The following is an 18,709-nucleotide window of genomic DNA, read 5'->3' on the forward strand; positions in this document are numbered from 1 at the left end:
GGGACCAGAAAGATGTTCTCAGCCCTGAAGAAGCTGGTGGGCTCGGACCAGACTCCGGTCAGAGACAAGAATATCCCTGCGGGGCTGCAGTCCATGAACCAGGCTCTGCAGAGGAGGTTTGCCAAGGGAGTCCAGTATAACAGTGAGTCGGGAGCCCAGCTTCGGGGGGGGTCTGTCGGGGGGGCACAGCCAGCCCCGGGGCGGGAGGCAAGCCGCGTCGGCCCATCCCATCTGATGTCCCCCCATCTGATGTCCCATCGCGTGCCCAGGGACCCCGGCGGGACTGTGGAATGCATATGCTTTCGTTGTGCGTGGTGGTGCTTTTGCCAGTGTTTGCCCAAAGCCAAGTTTGCAATTAAATGTTAGAGCTTGAGGAAGTGTGGGAGGAGTGAGGGATGGGAAACTTTTATCTGTGCGTGCGGGACTTGGGAACCTGTAGTTCCCAAGCAGTGTCCCCAGTCAGCAGATGTCCTGAATGGCTGCGTGCTTTCCGCTGACTGTGGCACAAAAGAGTTCCTTGTAAATCAATTTTTGTCAGTTAAAGCATCAAGAGCGTAACTCCTCTGAGAGTGTGGGTGACCTTCCCTGTAGCCCAGGATAATGGTATTTATAATTAAGCTCTAGTGGTTATATGATAAGGGTCTATTGAAAAGCTCTGCCCCGCCGGGCTTTAATAAAAGGTGAGTGATGTATGCCTTTATGTGCCCTTGGTACATAATTTCATTCTATCTTTTCTGCAGCTGATACATTTGCTCTTTTCTCAGGGAACGTTTTCAGAATTTTTTGCCTTTCAGTGCTGAGGCTTAGGGTCACGTTTTTCCCTTGAAGCTCAGGGAAGGTTATTTCTAATATAATGTTTCAGGAGGGCACTGCAAGTACGTGAAATACATCCCAAAGTAACAGTTGTGAGACGGGGACAGTAGTTATGTCATCCTTGCTGAAAATAGAGATGGTACCCGAGAGCGCTGCGAGTTATCAGCTCATCTGTGTGGATCCAGGCAGGCAGTGAAGTCAGATTGCAGAAGGCCGAGAGATTGGCAGTTGGAAAAGAGACTGATTTGTAAACGTGGCACTGAATAATTTCTGTAAAGGCACACATGTTGGAGGAATAGAGCTTATGTTGGATCTTAATCTGAAACAGAACGTGAAGGGAGAGGTTAGCACTTTGGGGGTTGGGGTTTTTTTTGCTTTGTTTAGTTATTACCACTGTTGACTGTGCTTTTGCACTGATATGTTTTGAAGCTCTCTGCTTTACTAGGGAGAGCATTTGGTGCCTTTATCCATAGCACATCTGTTAGATATGCCAGCAGTGCTTAATTTAGAAAATTAGCATCTTAGCAAGCAGTTATGAATGTGAACAGGAGCACAGTGTTGCTGGTAAGAGACTTGATTTCCAGTGAAAGACAGGGGGTGAGGATGAAACTGTTGTGCCTTGGAATACAGCAGTGCATCGTTAAACAGGTACCTGGAGGTCTGCTAGTTAAAGGCTATTGATCTGCGCAGAGGCTTCGTGCAGCCCACAGACCAGAACACATCCACGTGCCTCACCGGTACATGTTTGAGATCAGGTAGCTAATACCAGCTTGTGAATTATGTAAGGGAAAGGAGTTGACTTTTCAGAGAGTGAATGTTTGTGCTGTGGACAGGACGGATCAGCTGCATCCTGCTGGCACAGCAGTCAACGGGGACAACTCTCTGTTACGTGTTCACTAACCGCATTGTTGACGAACCTGCGTGGATGTGTACCTGCTTGCCATTAATACAGCAAGGCCAAAACTGCCAACAGCTGAGCTACCAACTGTAGCTTTGCTGCCTTTTGTCTCGTTACCGAAAGCCTTGGGAAAGCTTTTTGGTTTGTGCCCTGTTTTATCGGTATTTGTGTTCTAGTTACTGCTTTCATATCTGGAATAAAACTGCAGTTTTCTGTCACTGCCTTAAGGGAAGCTTTCCAATCTCCATAGTAACTCTTCCCAGGATTGCTGTTATATAATATTTATAGGAGATACAGGCAGGCTTACGAAAGGGCTTCGAAGTAGCCTACATAGCCATGGCACTGGATAGGTGGGGTAGGTTCCAGCACGGTGAGGTTATGGTCTCAGCTGAAAGTGGGCTGTGAAGGAATGTCATTACAAGGGCCATTGCTCAGGAAGGGCAGAGCTGCAAATCCTATGCGTTGCCAATGCTCCTTTCTTAGCAAATATATGACATTCAGCAGAGGAGTGCAAAATGTGTTTTGTAGCCCCCATTAACACACACAGATCTTTAACTCCTCCGTTCCCCTGGAGTTGCCTGGACCTAAACCAAAGGGTGCTGTGATGACTGGTTTTACAGAAACATTTCCTTGCTTTCGTAGACCATTACTGATCATGAACTGAAGCCTGTTTCCTTCCCAGAAATATATTTAGTGTGCTGAGAATGCCTTGAGTTGCTTGCTGATAAAGTGGGCAGCAAATGGCCAGGACATGGGCCTTATCACCTGGCTCTTGGTGCCTTGCTGCGGGGCTCAGAACAGGCCGTGCCATGCCAGCCTTCATGGCTGTCAAGTACATTTTGTAACCAGACAGCCCCGCCGTTTGAGGTGATACTGAAGATTGTGTGGTGTTTTAACGGCACTGAGGATTACAAGCACTGGATAGTATGCACCCCTAAGTTGAACCGAAATTACTTGTTTTGATGGTCTCTCTCCCACTCAGTTAAGTTTTCAAAAGGAAGAGTGTTGCAGGGTGGGTAGGTTTAGATTTCTAATGAAATGATGAGAGCAAAGGCCAGTATTAGCCCTCAGCAGCAGTCATTTCCTCTGCATGAGACATCCTATTTCAAAACAAAAGCATTTTTGTACTGCATTCCCAGCACACACACTCCTTATTTGCTTTCTTTATCATCTGCACGGAGCTGCTGTGTTTTACGTACCGTGGCCCAAATAACACCAGAGTTCCCTGAGCCCTGTGGAAGGTACAGAGATAAAAATTATGTGGGTCTGTACCATATATGTAATGGCTCGGATGTTTATGGGAGATCATGGTTCCAAGTATGGGGAACCAATCTTTGTAAAAACTTGCTCTTTTTTTCCTGCTTGGGATAGCCTGGTCTTGGATCAGGTCTGCTGCATCGCTATTCGGATAGCTGTGCTGGCCCAGGGAAGGTAGCACAGGCCAGAGCAAGTAGGCTCGGTAGAGAGCGAGCGAGGTGGATCTCATTCCTTTGGCAGTGGTGCTTGTTTCAACAAATTAGGAGACAAATTACAGAAGGAAGTACCAGCACCAGGTTACTCAAACGTGAAAGTTCATGTAAGGCAGTGATGGGCAAACAAGGGTGAAATGAATGGTTCTGGCTGGGTTACACTGGCAAGAGGATTCCCTGGGAGTTACCCACTGATGATCAGTGACAGGAGCAAAAGACATGGAAGTGCTAAACGTTCAGATCCATCCGTCCTGTTGCCCGGAACACGCTACGCCTTCTGCTCTGGGCTTTATTCTTAACGCTGCATCCAGTGTGCACACCACCTGACAAACCCCACCACTGCGTGTGCCTGGAGCATGGGCTGCCCTCCTGGTGAGCTGCAGGCCTGCCCTGAACAGTCACCAGTGCTGAAATACCAAAGTCAGTAGCTCCAAGAATTCCCCCCAGTCCTTCCCCTTATTACTTTTCTGCCTAGAATGTGCTTTAAAAGACAAAACTTAACTAATACCGTGTATCCTTTTGGTAATCATTATAGTCCTTACTTCTTTTGTGTTGTTTTAGAGTAGTAGTTCCCAGACTCTGATTGTATTTTTAAGTGTTTTCATTCAGCACTACTCCCAAAAGAAAGGCTTCCCCTCTTCCTGCTGCTTCCCACCTCATGTTTTCTGCTACTGCTGATGCAGGTGTTTGTGCAACTTGTGGCAAACCTGCTTTGACTGTATGAGATTCAACAAGGCCAAGTGCCGGGTCCTGCACTTCGGCCACAACAACCCCATGCAGCGCTACAGGCTTGGGGAAGAGTGGCTGGAAAGCTGCCTGGCGGAAAAGGACCTGGGGGTGCTGGTCGACAGCCGGCTGAACATGAGCCGGCAGTGTGCCCAGGTGGCCAAGAAGGCCAACGGCATCCTGGCCTGTATCAGCAATAGTGTGGCCAGCAGGAGCAGGGAAGTGATCGTGCCCCTGTACTCGGCACTGGTGCGGCCACACCTCGAATACTGTGTTCAGTTTTGGGCCCCTCACTGCAAGAAGGATGTTGAGATGTTGGAACGTGTCCAGAGAAGGGCAACGAGGCTGGTGAGGGGTCTGGAGAACAAGTCTGATGAGGAGCGGCTGAGGGAACTGGGCTTGTTTAGCCTGGAGAAAAGGAGGCTGAGGGGAGACCTCATCGCTCTCTACAACCACCTGAAAGGAGGCTGTAGCGAGGTGGGTGTTGGTCTCTTCTCCCAAGTAACTGGTGAAAGGACGAGAGGAAATGGCCTCAAGTTGCGCCAGGGGAGGTTTAGATTGGACGTGAGGAAGAATTTCTTTACTGAAAGAGTAGTTAAACATTGGAACAGGCTGCCCAGGGAAGTGGTTGAGTCACCGTCCCTGGAAGTATTTAAAAGACGGGTAGATGAGGCGCTTAGGGACATGGTTTAGTGGGCATGGTGGTGTTGGGTTGACGGTTGGACTCGATGATCTTGGAGGTCTCTTCCAACCTTAATGATTCTATGATTCTGTGACTGCTGTCTGGCCTGTTCCCCCCGGGAAGCGTGCTTGGGGGTGTCTGCAGCTCAGGTGTGCTTCTTTTGGCAGCAGAACCAGCTTAAACCATTTGAATTGCAGCCTTGTAGTCGCAGTCCCAAAGACCTTAACGAGGGCAAGGTTGTGACCCTCCATATGAGGATTATTAGCAGAGAAGTTCGGGGATCTTTGCTGCAGAGTCTGAGATCCTTAGTTGCTGCAGTGTCCTGGAGGAATATGGGCAAAGCTGGGAGTTCCTGATTTCTAGTTCTGAGTTGGTCTGAGACCTGCTTTCTGGGCCTGTATCTTCACTGCTCTGCTTCCATTTCCCCATCTGGAGAATGGAAATACCTCTGTTTTTCCTGGTGCAGTGACAATATGAATAAGTGATTTGTTTAGCTTTTTCCTCACATCTTGATCTATTCCCCATCCCTACCCTTCTTCCCACAGATAATTCTCCTGTCTTTGCTACAAACCTATGGCTGTTTGCAGTAAGTACTGATTTAACTTAAAATAAGGCAGCAATTGTTACTGACACGTAGGTAACAGTACTAACCTCACCCATAATTACTGGTCCTCTTTCCACATTCAGACACACCCCAGGCCTGTGATGTACCTGCCTGACTGTGCCCTGAAGCTCGCTCAGCTCCTCCTGTTTTGCAGATGCCTGTCATTGAGTACACCTGCCCCAGCCAAAGTCCCAAATACAGATTTTGTTTTGCTAAAAATGATTTACATCACCTGCCTTCTTCCTGTTCTGTTTTTAAAGACTTTTTCTTTCTTCAGGAATAAAGTCAGTGAAAACTCATGCACTATGTAGGAGGAAAGAGATCCTAACATGGAGAGTGCTGAAGCTGGAAAGGGCCGTTGGACCTGTTCAAACTGAGCATGTGGTGCCACAAGCACCCTACGTTGACCTAAATGTGAGCTGCTCAGGGGTGGGGGTGATCTCCTTGCCACTCCAGCCGTGCCTCCCCTGTGCTGCTTCTACTGCTCATGTAGCTGGGCACTTGAGCTAGAGAAGAAAACTGAAAAGGAATAATTTTGCAGTTAGTTTTCAGCCAGTTCAGTTCCTTGATCCAACTCAATGTGTAGCTGTGTAAATAACGCTGTTGGCACTAGGGAAGTCCCAGGGCAGGTAAGATTGCCCCTTCAGGAGAGAGCTCACAGTCATGTTGCCTGGGAGTGATCCTGAAAGTGCACCTTGAGAGCAGCCTAGCTATTTAAGGGTCTATTTGTCCCCTAAAACTCACTGTTAAGGTATCTCATGCTGCACTTCATGGGGGAATATGAATTTTAAAATGGCCCTCTAAGGTAGGCAGTGAGAGCATTTAGAAAGGCTTGGGTTTTAAAGGGAACAAATGGAATCTCATTTTGTCTATGCCACGGACTTGCTGCATTAATTAAGAAAAATCAAAGGAGTCCTCCATTGATTGTTTCACCATCTGTAAGTAGGAAACAGAATCACACACAGGGCAGCAGGAAATGCAGGAAACAGTTTGTTGTCTCTGCAGAGATGTTCTGTAAGTGAAGTCAGCCTATAAATACTATGTTCATTTTTGCCTTTATTATCCTTTTGCCATTTTAAAAAGCAACTTTGTAAAAGAATAAACAGCAGTACCTCTCAGTGTACAACAACAAAAGCACAGTGGAACTGCAGCACAAAATCTCACCAGACAAAACCCTTCCACAGACTTTGCATATGTTGTCTGTTTTACCTTATGGTTTACCTCTTAAACTTTTCTCTGAAATGCCTGCAATAACTCCTGAGTTACAACAGAAGGCAGCCTTCAGTCTGAGATTTCCTTCCCCAAATGATGATGCACGGCCTATTGCTAATCACCTGAATCTGCCATTAGATGTCTCCGAGTGGCCCATTTTCTAGGGGATAATAGCTCCTATTCAAAACACAAGCATAAAAATTCTGTTCAAGTCAGCTTACATTTCCCAATAGCCTTGTGGTTGCCACTTAAAACAAGGATGGTATTTAAAAAAAATAATCCCATAATGTAACAGAAAATTTAGAAAACAACACATACTGTTTTCAGAAAGAACAAGGTAACGTTAGGGTAGACTCTGGAAAGTTCATGATATTAATTGCTACAGAAGTTACTTTGCCGGGTTGTGTACAGTTTATGATATTTTGGACACTTCCTTGGGAGGGTTTGAGTGAGTTTCTCTGTTGACTGACTTTCCTTGCTGCGGATACAAGCACGTGCACAAGCAGAGGCATGTGGTGGTAGATTAGCTGAGTGGTCTCAGCAGCCGGGTGTGAGGCCGGTCGGTGGAAGTGGAGCTGTTGTGCCTTTACCCGAGACTGCAGCTTCCGAGAATGCCTTTGCTGAGTGCCATCAGTACACCCGCACCTAAAACCAGCTAAGGTCTGGGTCCTGTGGTAGAGACTGTCCCTCTGACACATGAACCCACAGAAATTCAGTTTCTCTTAGTTTTATTTCACTGTTACTTAAGTGAGTTTATGTCCCCAAAGGGGCATGCTTGTTTTGGTTCAGTTTAGCTTGTTTCTAATGCATATAAGGTAGACTGATTTTGATTTAATTTGAATCAAAGTGTGGCCATCAACAGAGGCAGTTTGGTGAATTTATCGGGGGCAGTTTAAGATAGCCCCCTGTGAATGTAAACTATTTTGCCCCTTGTCCCTGCCAAGGATTGCCTCCTCACCTGAGACCTTCTAGGCTGTGAGCTGGAGCAGCTGAAGAGCAATACACAGTCTTGTTCTGCTTCCCCTGGAAAAGGGGATGCTGCCCCAGTGCAAGAAAGTTGGAGATAGCTGAGAGCGATGGCAGCTTAACTCTGTGGTGATGTTCACCAGAAGCTGCCTCTTAGCTCTCCCAACACCATCCCAGAAGAATGGTTTCACCGGTGCTGGGGTTCAGAGCCACACCCCGGTGGGATGTAGGGAGCAGCACCTCTGAACGCAGGACCCTGCCCAGTCGGCTCAGCTGAGAACTGGTCCTTGAGTTTTCCGTGGGCGACTCGGTCTAGAAAGTGAGTAGGAGGTCGAGGGGAGACCTTACCGCTCTCTACAACCACCTGCAAGGAGGTTGTAGCGAGGTGGGGGTTGGTCTCTTCTCCCAGGTAACAAGCGATAGGACAAGAGGAAATGGCCTCAAGTTGTGCCGGGGAGGTTTAGATTGGATATTAGGAAAAAAATTTTCACCAAAAGGGTTATCAAGCGCTGGAGCAGGCTGCCCAGGGAAGTGGTTGAGTCCCCGTCCCTGGAGGTATTTAAAAGACGTGTAGATGTGGCGCTTAGGGACATGGTTTAGTGGTGGACTTGGCAGGGCTAGGTTAATGGTTGGACTCAATGATCTTAAAGGTCCTTTCCAACCTAAATGATTCTATTATTCTATTTTCTCAAGGAATGAGAAGTGTTTAAGGAGAAATGGGAATGATAGAGGAGGTAATTGAAGGAGAAGCCTGGCATAAAAGGCTAGCAAAGGAACAGGGTGTGGCACAGTGGGAGTAAGGGCTAGGTAGAGGCAGGAGGATGGAAGGAGCAGAGGCTTAGCTGGCTGAAGTTGTGCAGATTCTGAAGATTCAATCTTGATGATGGTTCTTTCTGCTGAGCTAGTGTGAGTAGCTGAATAAACACTAATTTTAATGACTGAGGCTCATGTTTTTTAACAAACCCCATCATGCCTGTGTAATATGGGAGAACTGATTACGTCTGAATAATGCCTTGCAAAAAGTTAACATGCTTTTCACAGCATTCTTCAATTTGTTTTTAATCAACTTTATTTGTCTGCTTGCTCTTTTCCCCAGTGAAAATTGTCATCCGAGGGGACAGGAACACTGGGAAAACCACACTCTGGCACCGACTGCAGGGAAAGAAATTTATTGAGGAATACATTCCAACTCAGGAGATCCAAGTCACCAGCATCCACTGGAATTATAAAAGTAAGATGGAAGAGGGTGGAGGGAGTGACAGTCACGGGACAGTGCCTTGGGGGTAGCAATTCCGCTGCAGCCTCGTTTGCTTCTTTGTTCTGTGTCTGCTTGGGAGATAAAATGGTCTCTCATCATTTTTGTTATTTTAATTTATTATTCACAGTTTCTCAGTCATGTTTTTAATAAATTTACTCAGAAACTATATGTTATAAGTGCTAAAGGATAGGTCTTTGGAAGCAGCAATTCAAGGGAAGTGTTTAATAGGTGATCCAAAAGATTTGAAATATTTATGATACGCTTGACTTGTTAATGAAAACAGGTTTATTATGGAAATCTGTCTCTGAGGCTAACCCTGCTTTTGGTGTTACTGTGTTGTGTAGAAGTGAATAGCATGGTGCCAACTAGTTTTTTCCTGATTAAAATACAAAGAGCATCCTGTAACTGGTGAAGGTGATGTTTTAAAAGTGATTGTAGTACTAATAACTCTAGGCTGACTTACTGAAGCACAGGAGTATCTTATCAGTAGCTTTTTTTAAGTGCTTGTTTGAGTCTGAGAGATGGAGTGTGATTTTTTTTTTATTTTCCCCATCTGCTCTGACAGTATAAAGTGACTATGAAAGCCCTGGATCTCGCCTGGAGAAGACACTGCAAGCACTGAAATTGCATAAGGCTATGATTCAACAGTGCATTAAGCCTAGCTTTCTGGTTCCTGTTCAAAAATGCCACAGCCTTGTGGGGTGAACTACTGACTCAATATGATCTTGCTCTGTAAGACTGATTTTGCTTTTAAAAAAAAAAGTCAGCGTTTAGCTTGTCACTATCAGACATTGCCCATCTGCACCACTGACCTTTTGTTGAATCAGGTACTCTCTGTCTCCTCACAGCTGGGAAAAAAACCCATGCAGATTGGGTAAACACCAAACTGGGTGCTTCATCTAATTCACCAATCAAATTTGTATTGCTGGATGGTATCGTGATGCCCAAGTCTCGTGATAATGATCACGGAGCCACAGGGTGTGTTCACCAGCAATCAGCCTTGGAACAGCGCGCTCTCGATCTCTGTTGCCTTCATAGGCTTCAGCGCAAGGAGAGCGAGCAGACACTGCTGTTGTACGTTCACAGGGAGCTGGTAACCAGAGTTCTGGAGACTCTCGTGCCCTTATGAAGACAGGCTTCCCCGTGAGTCCGCTTGCTCTTGACAAAGGTTGAAAAGGTGTATAAGGATGGATGGTTGCGATTTGCTTTGGGTGTGGGAGAGAAACAGGTCATCCTTGCTCAGTGCAACTAGTAGTTTTCTCTCATTCAGGATCTGATGTTGAGCTCAGCCTGACGTCACAGGTTTTCAGATTCTTTCACAGGGACTCTCCATGTGACCATGATGCAAAGGTGTGCCTGTTAGCTTCTACATTTCTTCATAAAGTATCTTTATTTTGGGTGCCATCTTCCTGATGTTCTGCCTATCAACTGGCCCAAGGCGTTGACAGGTCTGCGGTGCTCATGCAGTGGTGTTCCCCACCTGCAGTGAAACCTCTGGCATGTTGTATTTTAGCTGTGGCATCCTTCTCCCACACTCCTATTCCTCTCTCTCAGAATATCAGCACATCAGTTACTGATGCGTGAACATAGAGCTTACAGGTTGTTTGGATGATGGAAACTATCTCCAAAATCAAACCTGAATGCTTCAGCCTAAACAGACTTAGATCAGAGTAAGGAATTAAATACCTCTTTCTTAGATATCCAAGTCTAAAGAGTGCACTGAATGTTAATTGTGGTTTTCTGCAATATCATAGGTAAAAACTTCAGAGTTCAGTCTCCTCTCTAATCAGCGCAGGTAATACAAGTGCTGTTTGTAAATACAGCCCGGGAGTCTGGCATTTGATTTCTAAGAGGCTTATTTATACCTAATTGTTTTTGCATACATGAACAGGTATACAAGATGCATGTATACAGGTTTTTGTATACATGCAAAAAGGTGTTTGGAGATTGTTCCATGTGTAGAAAGATCCAGTCACCTCGCGTGTTTCTGCATATTTTACGGACTATATGTTCTTTTACTGAGCTGAGGCTTAGGCACTGGCTTTTTCAACATGGATGCAATCCTGGGGTAGAAAACAGCTACACGTGAGGCTGGCTTTTGCTCTGTGTTGGTAACCGCAGGTGTATTTGTTATTTCCAGTGCTTAGTTCTAACACTGATGTGATGTGTTTCTGTAGAGCTTGCTGGTTGGAGATGATGGCAACGTGTACATATGGTGATGGACTTCTCTCAAGATGAAGTGTTGCTGAGCTAGTCTAAATATCTGGAGGGCTATACATGAAATTGTGCCTTTCATTTGTGTTTCTTTTACATTGTAAAACGCTGTATTATGAGTAATAATTTCCAGCGGTATAGGAAATTCTCCATTGACCTTCTTAAAACTTGTTTTAAAATATAACCCCCTTTTTTAAAAACATTGTAAGGTATGTTTCCTGCTGTGAAAACTTTCCATCCGAGATGGGTGATGTGGATACTCTGAGAAATTGGCTCAGATCTAATTACCGCCCTGTTGGCTGAGTTAATCCGTAGAGGAAAAATAAAGTTTGTTTTTCCTGTGATCATTCTCTCAAGTTACCTTGAATAAACATTATGACGTAGCTGGCAGCAAACATTTACGGATGTTAATTAAATGGCTGTCAAATATTGAAGGATTCTTACATTGCCTGGTATTAGAAGATTTACATTTTAGATGTGGAACATACCACTGTGTCATATCTTCAGAAATTTTATATTGGAGGAATTAATAAAGGTAGAGGAATTTGAGTTATTTCTTCCTGCTCAGAATGAACAAAATTACTTTTCTGTGCCAATTGTCTCTGTAATGGATATTTGTAATTTTTGTATCCAAGTAAGGAGTTACCATTCCTGACCCTAATATATGCTTTTTTGGATTATGCTAGTCAGCAATTTTATTCTCTGGCAGTCTCGGAAAGGGAGTCTGAAATAAAAATTGGCAAATACTTTTGTTCAAATACTTTGAATGGTTTATAGATGAGTGTGAGGAGTGGCAGAGCTGCTCTACTCTGTAGGATTTGTGATCCAAAGCATATGAAGTTATGAATCATGTAATTGCATGAGAGTAAATATGTCTGAGGGCCTGTGAATTCCTGGTGATGAACCCACCCATAAAGCAATGATTCTTATTTTTAAATGAGCTTTCTTGCAGTTGGAGTCTTCTCACACCTCTCCACCATTTTCTGGGAAAGCAATGTCTTAGTGTGCCACTGGCTACAGAGTACTTAGCCAAATAGCAGCTGAGTACAGATCTTTTGAGTGGTTTGATCCATGGTTTATGCTAATGGAAGTTATAGAGTTAAAAGGATGAATTGGCACCCTTTTTGCTGCACCATGCCTTCCAAAGCCATTAAGGTGAAATGCTGCTGTGTATGAGTCATACCAAAGCCAACACAGCAGCACTAAAGTAATTATCCTCTTGTGTGTTCAGGATAATCAGGAATTAAGCTGGTGATGAACAGGAAGAACTTACTGGCTGCGAGCTAGCAGGAGCGCTGGTGCTAACAGGAAAAAAACCCGCGTGGAAAAATGGTTTTCTTAGACCTCGTGCAGTCAGTTTCTTTGTGAAATTCTGTGCTCCCCCTCAGATAAAAGGCTGTGGAGCAGGTCTTTCTGGGTCAAACGGTTCAACTCCTCAGCTGCCTGGGAGTGCTGCTGCTCAGCAGGATGTCAGTACTGTGGAAATTACTCAGCAGGAGAACAAACCTTAACTGAGGTTGCATTTGGTTTTAGGGTAAGGAGGTGGAGCTCTCTGGAGCTTGGGAGCAAAGTCCCAGTGCTAGGTACCGGGTCACCTCCTAGGAGAGCACTGCATGTCACCCCGAGGGCTTACTTTTCTGAAACGGGGTTCCAGCTTCTCCACAGAAGCCCCGTGTTAATGCTTATGTGCTGCTTCACGTGGCGCTGCTGGAAAGAGCGAGCAGCCTTCTGGACTCTGCCTGTGCCCTGCAAAGTTTGCCATCTGAGAAAGGAAAACATCTCCTGTCCTTTTGCAGATGTTGTGGTTTAACCCGGCAGGCAGCTAAACACCACTCAGCTGTTCGCTCACTCCCCCCCAACCCAGGGGGATGGGGGAGAGAATCGGGGAGGAAAAAAAAGGTAACATTCATGGGTTGAGATAAAGACAGTTTAATAGGACAGAAATGGAAGGGAAAATAATAATAGATAAAAGAATGTAAAATAAGTGATGCACAATGCAATTGCTCATCACCCTCCCAACGATGCCCAGCCAGTCCCCGAGCAGCAGCCCCCCCCTGGCCAGCTTCCCCCAGTTTATGTACTGAGCATGACGTCCCATGGTATGGAATGTCCCTCTGGCCAGTTGGGGTCAGCTGTCCTGGCTGTGCCCCCTCCCAGCTTCTTGTGCACCTCCAGCCTGCTCAGTCGGCAGAGCATGGGAAGCTGAGAAGTCCTTGACTAGTGTAAGCACTGCTCAGCAACAACTAAAACATCAGTGTGTTATCAACATTATTCTCATCCTAAATCCAAAACACAGCACTGTACCGCTACTGGGAAGAAAATTAACTCTATCCCAGCCGAAACCAGGACAGCAGAAAGTCTTGACTGTTGAAAGGCACCAGGATTGATTTTGCTGGTCTGTCCGTCCCCTTGTCCTTCAGGGACAGCAGCAGCACTGCCAGTCCCAGCTGCAGGGTATGAATTTGGGGGCAGACCTCCACTAGCTGATCTGTGTCCCAGCACCTGCAGGGTCACGGCGCACCCTGAACGGACCACGGACTCGAGCAGGCCATGTCACAGGGAGAGCACCCTGCTGTGCCAGTGCCTGTGTGTGAGTGGAGTGAGTCATGGGGAGTGGTTGGACTTTAGCCGTACCTGGCTTGATGATTTTTAGAACTATTCAGGGATGGGGAGTGTAATGGTTTGAGCAGAGGTTTGAGGACTGCAGGCTGCTGTATATGCCTGTTGTGTTTTCAGTCCCATCTGAGCCTGTGATGCGCTGGCTGGGCTGGGCCTGGGCAAGTCTCCTGTTTGTCCTGTGCCCCACTGACCTGCTGGCAAAGCGGAAGATAAGCGGCAGTTGCTATGAGGAAAAACAGAGGCTGATTTTGCTTCATGCATAAATATAAAAAAGGATCTCTCTCCAGAAGCAGATGATCAAAGTTTTCCTTTATTCAGAATCTGTCTTTACAATATTTTGAAACGTTTAAGTTAAGCCAACAGTGAATTCTTTAGAGGAAATGTTTCCTGGCTTGACAATGATGCTTAGCTAAATTCTCATGCCATCCTATGAGATTATTTTCTACTCTGAGACATTTTTCTCCTATTCCATTGCTTTATGTTCAGAGCTGCTCCAAGTACAAGCTTTTGCTTTGTAGCCTATAGCATTTCCAAAAAGCAACTGTTTCATGGAACAGCTTCATGAAGATCAGACTGCTTATTTGGATTCAATAGAAACATCTAACCCATCCCTCGTGCCATCTGAAAGTTAAGCTGCTAGCTGTCAGTACCAGCAGTAGTGTCTCTGTAGTTAGAATTTTGGTTGTCTTGCTTCAGATTTTAGCAACTCAAATATATGTTGCTGCTTAAAATTTACTGATGGTGCAGCTCCTTAAGAGGCAAAATTGCTAGTAATACCTTATTTTTCACAAAATGCAACTTGAAATTTGCAGAGAGAATGGATTTCTGTAGCCACAGGACTGTCTGCACTGTTAGCCACGTTTACATGAAGGTGCTGTTAGTAAGGTTGATCTTCCTTAAATGTGTATTCCTTTTTTTTTCAGTTGTACGCCTTGCTTATAGACTAGACTTCATTCTCCAAATTGAATTTGTATATTTTTTGAAAGAATATGGAAACGTCTGTATGTTATGAAAAGGATCTGCACAAAATATTTATAACATGCTTCAAATCTGACATAAAACATCAAGGAAATCTAGCTATCACTTATGTGACTGTCATGGTTTAACCTCAGCCGGCAACTGAGCACCACACAGCCGCTCGCTCACTCTCCCCCCGCCCCTGGTGGGATGGGGGAGAGAATTGGAAGAGTAGAAGTGAGAAAACTCATGGGTTGAGATAAAAACAGTTTAATAATTGAAATACTACTACTAATAATAATAGAATATACAAAGCAAGTGATGCACAATGCGATTGCTCACCGCCCGCTGACCGATGCCCAGCCAGTCCCCGAGCAGCAGCCCCCCCCGGGCCAGCTTCCCCCAGTTTATGTACTGAGCATGACGTCCCATGGTATGGAATGTCCCTTTGGCCAGTTGGGGTCAGCTGTCCTGGCTGTGCCCCCTCCCAGCTTCTTGTGCACCTCCAGCCTGCTCAGTCGGCAGAGCATGGGAAGCTGAGAAGTCCTTGACTAGTGTAAGCACTGCTCAGCAACAACTAAAACATCGGTGTGTTATCAACATTGTTCTCATCCCAAATCCAAAACACAGCACTGTACACAGCTACTGGGAAGAAAATAAACCCTATCCCTGCAAAAACAAGACAGTGACTAAGAGTCTTTAAGAAGTTCTTTAGATAGCACCGTTTTGGTGTACAACTTGGACCTTCAACAGCGGGCCGCCTTCTTGCTATGTTTGGGTTTTCTTTTAACTCACTCAAGAATTACTTTTCTTTTGACATTCATCTCCTACTTTGATAATGTTGGCTTTAGGTTAGGCTCTTTGTGGTGAGCGTTGAGTGTTGGTCATTTTACTGAAACCCTCTTCTAACACTGTGTGTTCTTATTGTGCTTTTAGCCACCGACGATATTGTTAAAGTTGAAGTCTGGGATGTAGTTGACAAAGGTAAGATTTATAACTTCCTTTCTAATGGAGCTTCATTGTTTTTTCTCAATTTTAATTAAAAACTTACATGGAATTCGGAAATACCTGCTTACTTCTACTTTAGAAAAACATCTGTACTTATTTTTTTCAAGTGCATGGATGTTACTTCCTGAAAAAACACGGAAAGGAGAGCGGAGTCTCATAGGCTAGAGCCCATTATTTGGAATCTGAACTTCAGATCAAATCCAATATTCAGAAGCAGTTGTTTCATGTGCTCCGTGACAGATGAAATAGCCTGCTGCTTAGTGTATTCAGATTCTCTGAACTTTATTATAAAATTCATCTTCTCCCCTTTATAGTTTTATATATGTTTAGGCAGCTACTGAGTTCTTTGTTCTGTTTATAAATGTTCTTGCCAAGCTGTTTTTGTAAAGGAATGCTATTGTTAAATTGATAAAATGTTATCTGCAGTGAATAATGTATGCAGGAGGGAAGGATAAAAGAGAAGCCAATCACTTAAATTCACTTAAGACAGAAAATGCAATATATTTAATCCAAAATCTTTTCTAAATGCTTAGCCAAGGAAAGTGTTATGATGTATGAATAAATTTACCATTAGTTTTCAATTTTTGTCAGACTATAAAGTTCTATTTTATAAAAAATAAAAACAAACCCCCCAAACATATGTGAAGACACAATCTGGATGCAGTGCAAATCTGGATGCAGTGGAATCTGTTGCTAGAAGGGGTTGGGGTTCAGATGTAAATCTTAACAGCCCATTCTGTAGCCCCAAATGCAGATATTGTTTGGCTTTTAAGAGGCGTTTTGTACCAACCAGGCTCCTGGTTTAAAGTGCGAGTATGGTCAGGAAAGCAGCTCTGCAAGTGAGCATCTCTTGCTCTGTGGGTTGTGCTCCTTGTTTGTGTGTTTCTGTCGGTCAAATCTGTTGACCACAGTCATTGAAACTTGAACTTCCATGGTTTGGCTGCTGCTACCTTTCCTGCAGCCTTAGCTAGAATCTGTGCTGGCACGCGTTTCTCAGCAGAACTGCATCCGAGGTGCACTACCTCTGCTCTGCCACCTGTGCAACTTACACATGTGTTAATGCCGAAAAATAAGAAGTACAATAGGGAGTGGGAAAGGGAGAAATTTAATTTTTCATGTTAGCTAAATTGTATTTAAAATAGTAAAAAAAAAAAAAGGTAATTAAAGATAGCAGCTCTAGTTCAGACGCATTATGGAGCCTTTAGGTTAAACTTGAGTCAGTAACTTTAAATGAAAATCGTGGGCGCTGTATCTTTTTATTCTTTTAAACACCAGTTTTCACAGTGTAGACAAAACCTTACTTAGGCCAGAGTTACTGCTGAAGTCAGTCTGATTACAGTTCGGCTTTCAGATCCTGGGGTAACATGTGCAGGGCTGGAATCTGAGCAAAACATCTGTTTTCTCGCTGCCTTGCAACTTTGGTATGAATAGATAGACAGTTAATTTGGGAATCATGTGGTTCCAGCATTTATTTCTGTGAATAGCTTCTCTGAGCAGAGTCATCTTCTCAACTAGAGACTTGTCATTTTTTTGGCAAAACAGATCGGATTTGATATGTGCAGATGTTGATAACAGCTCTTCTGATACTGCTTTCATTTCTGACAGTGGAGCATGTATTAGAAATCTCAAGGGACTCTCTTCTCTCCGCTTTATATTCTTTTGAAATAAACCTCATTGTGTTAAGATCCCTACTTACAGACCACAGATACGTATTTTTATGTAATCAAATGTACTTAATCAATGCAGTGTAAAAATTCAGATCATCATGATGTAACAGAACCAAATCCTTTCCTATTGCCATAGCATTGCAGATTCTTGATAAGTACAACTTTAGGAAAATGTGCAAATTAACCATTAAGAGCTTGCTCACATCTAACTTTCATCTTAATGTTACCTCATGACATTTTTGTTCTTCCTTCTGTATGCTTAGGACAAAAAATCCTCCTGCGTGATGTTTTTGGTGAGAGCGACACTAATCTAGACTGTAGACTTTTCGTAGTGAAGTATCCAGTGCTGCTGCAGCATAGTGCTGACAAGACCTGATCCTCCTTTTTTTCCTTGCCTACCAGATCCTGGCTAATGTGCCTATTTAGAGTTGTGCAGAATGCTGCATTTATCAGGCTGGATTTGAAACTGCCAAAAAATGCATGTTCTGAACATGCATTTCAACATACGTTGTTTTCCAGGCTAAATTTTTTTACCAGTGTTTCCCCATTTTGGAAGAATTGTTCCTTGTTAGAGAAAATTAAGAAACCTCTATTTAAATTAAGATGTTTGAAAATGTATTGAAAGCCTGTTGCGGGGATGTAGCTAGGCTGTCTAAAAGATGTATCCATAAACTGCAGTTTTCAACTTTAGTCTTGTAAAGCAGCTTCAGCCTCTTCTCTGCTATGCAGTGCTGCCATTCTTCATGTCTCAGTGTGAATGCGCACAGGAGGATTTGGGGAAACTTAATAAGTTGCACCCTGGAAAACTTCATGTACATTTTTGCGCTGAAGTTAAGTGTGGTTTTACTAAGTGGTGTTTCTCCTCGCGCTTACCAGCGGTGTGCCTCCCCATCCTTGTTAGTTCAGCAGTGCCCTTTGATTTTTCCCTCCAGACTGTTTTAGGAATGCAGGAAGCAGCTCTGTTGGCCCTGCCTGGCTGGTGGCTGGTGCCTTGGTGTCATTTGTTTAGCATATAGATGTTAACTTGGAAGTGTAGGGAGATTCGTTGTGAAAGTTTAAAACCTGTGAGGTTGGTTAGTGCACTGAAGCAGGGCGAAATGGCAAGTGCAATACTGTACTGCTCCTCTTACCTTTTTCTTGACTCTTTGGGATTTCTTTTTTTTTAATGTGCAGGCTCACTGGAGTATGGACTTCCCTGCAGCCTGCTGTGTTCTCCTTGGGCCTGCTCAGAGAGCGGGGCTCATTTGTGTAATGACGCCATTTGTTGAAATCTTAACAAGTAGAGCTTGCCCCCAGCTATGGATTGTATTGAATTTTGTGAGGTGTGTCTAGTAAATACTGTCTCTTTTGCTGCCCTTGGAACTAATAGAACATAGGAAAGATCTCTCTCAGCAAAAGTCACAGTCCTGACTCATCTTTCTGGCTTTGCAGCAAGTTGTGTAACTACTGCAGGTCATAAAGCTGTAACAGATCCTGAATGCAAAGAAGCTGCTTGAATGCAGGTGACTGAAGAACAGTTCTGACCTCCTGTCTTGTTACTTCTGCTAGTTTGGTTCCTGCATCTTTTCCCATACACTAATTGAAGGGTTCAAATCATATTTTTTTCTGTTGCCCCC

General features: G+C 44.4%; 1 protein-coding gene across 1 annotated transcript in view; it reads left to right on the plus strand.

Moving 5' to 3' along the window:
• The window catches only part of RABL6 (RAB, member RAS oncogene family-like 6), a 62,215-nt gene continuing 43,506 nt past the window's right edge, over positions 1-18,709 (plus strand). The window contains exons 1-3 of the mRNA XM_009329046.1: positions 1-142; positions 8,467-8,601; positions 15,355-15,402. Of these exons, the coding sequence (XP_009327321.1) occupies positions 13-142; positions 8,467-8,601; positions 15,355-15,402 (313 nt within the window). The 5' untranslated portion in view covers positions 1-12. The remainder of the gene's footprint in view (positions 143-8,466; positions 8,602-15,354; positions 15,403-18,709) is intronic.

This window comes from Pygoscelis adeliae, unplaced genomic scaffold, assembly GCF_000699105.1.
Source record: "Pygoscelis adeliae isolate BGI_AS28 unplaced genomic scaffold, ASM69910v1 Scaffold397, whole genome shotgun sequence".
NCBI classification, from domain to species: Eukaryota; Metazoa; Chordata; class Aves; order Sphenisciformes; family Spheniscidae; genus Pygoscelis; species Pygoscelis adeliae.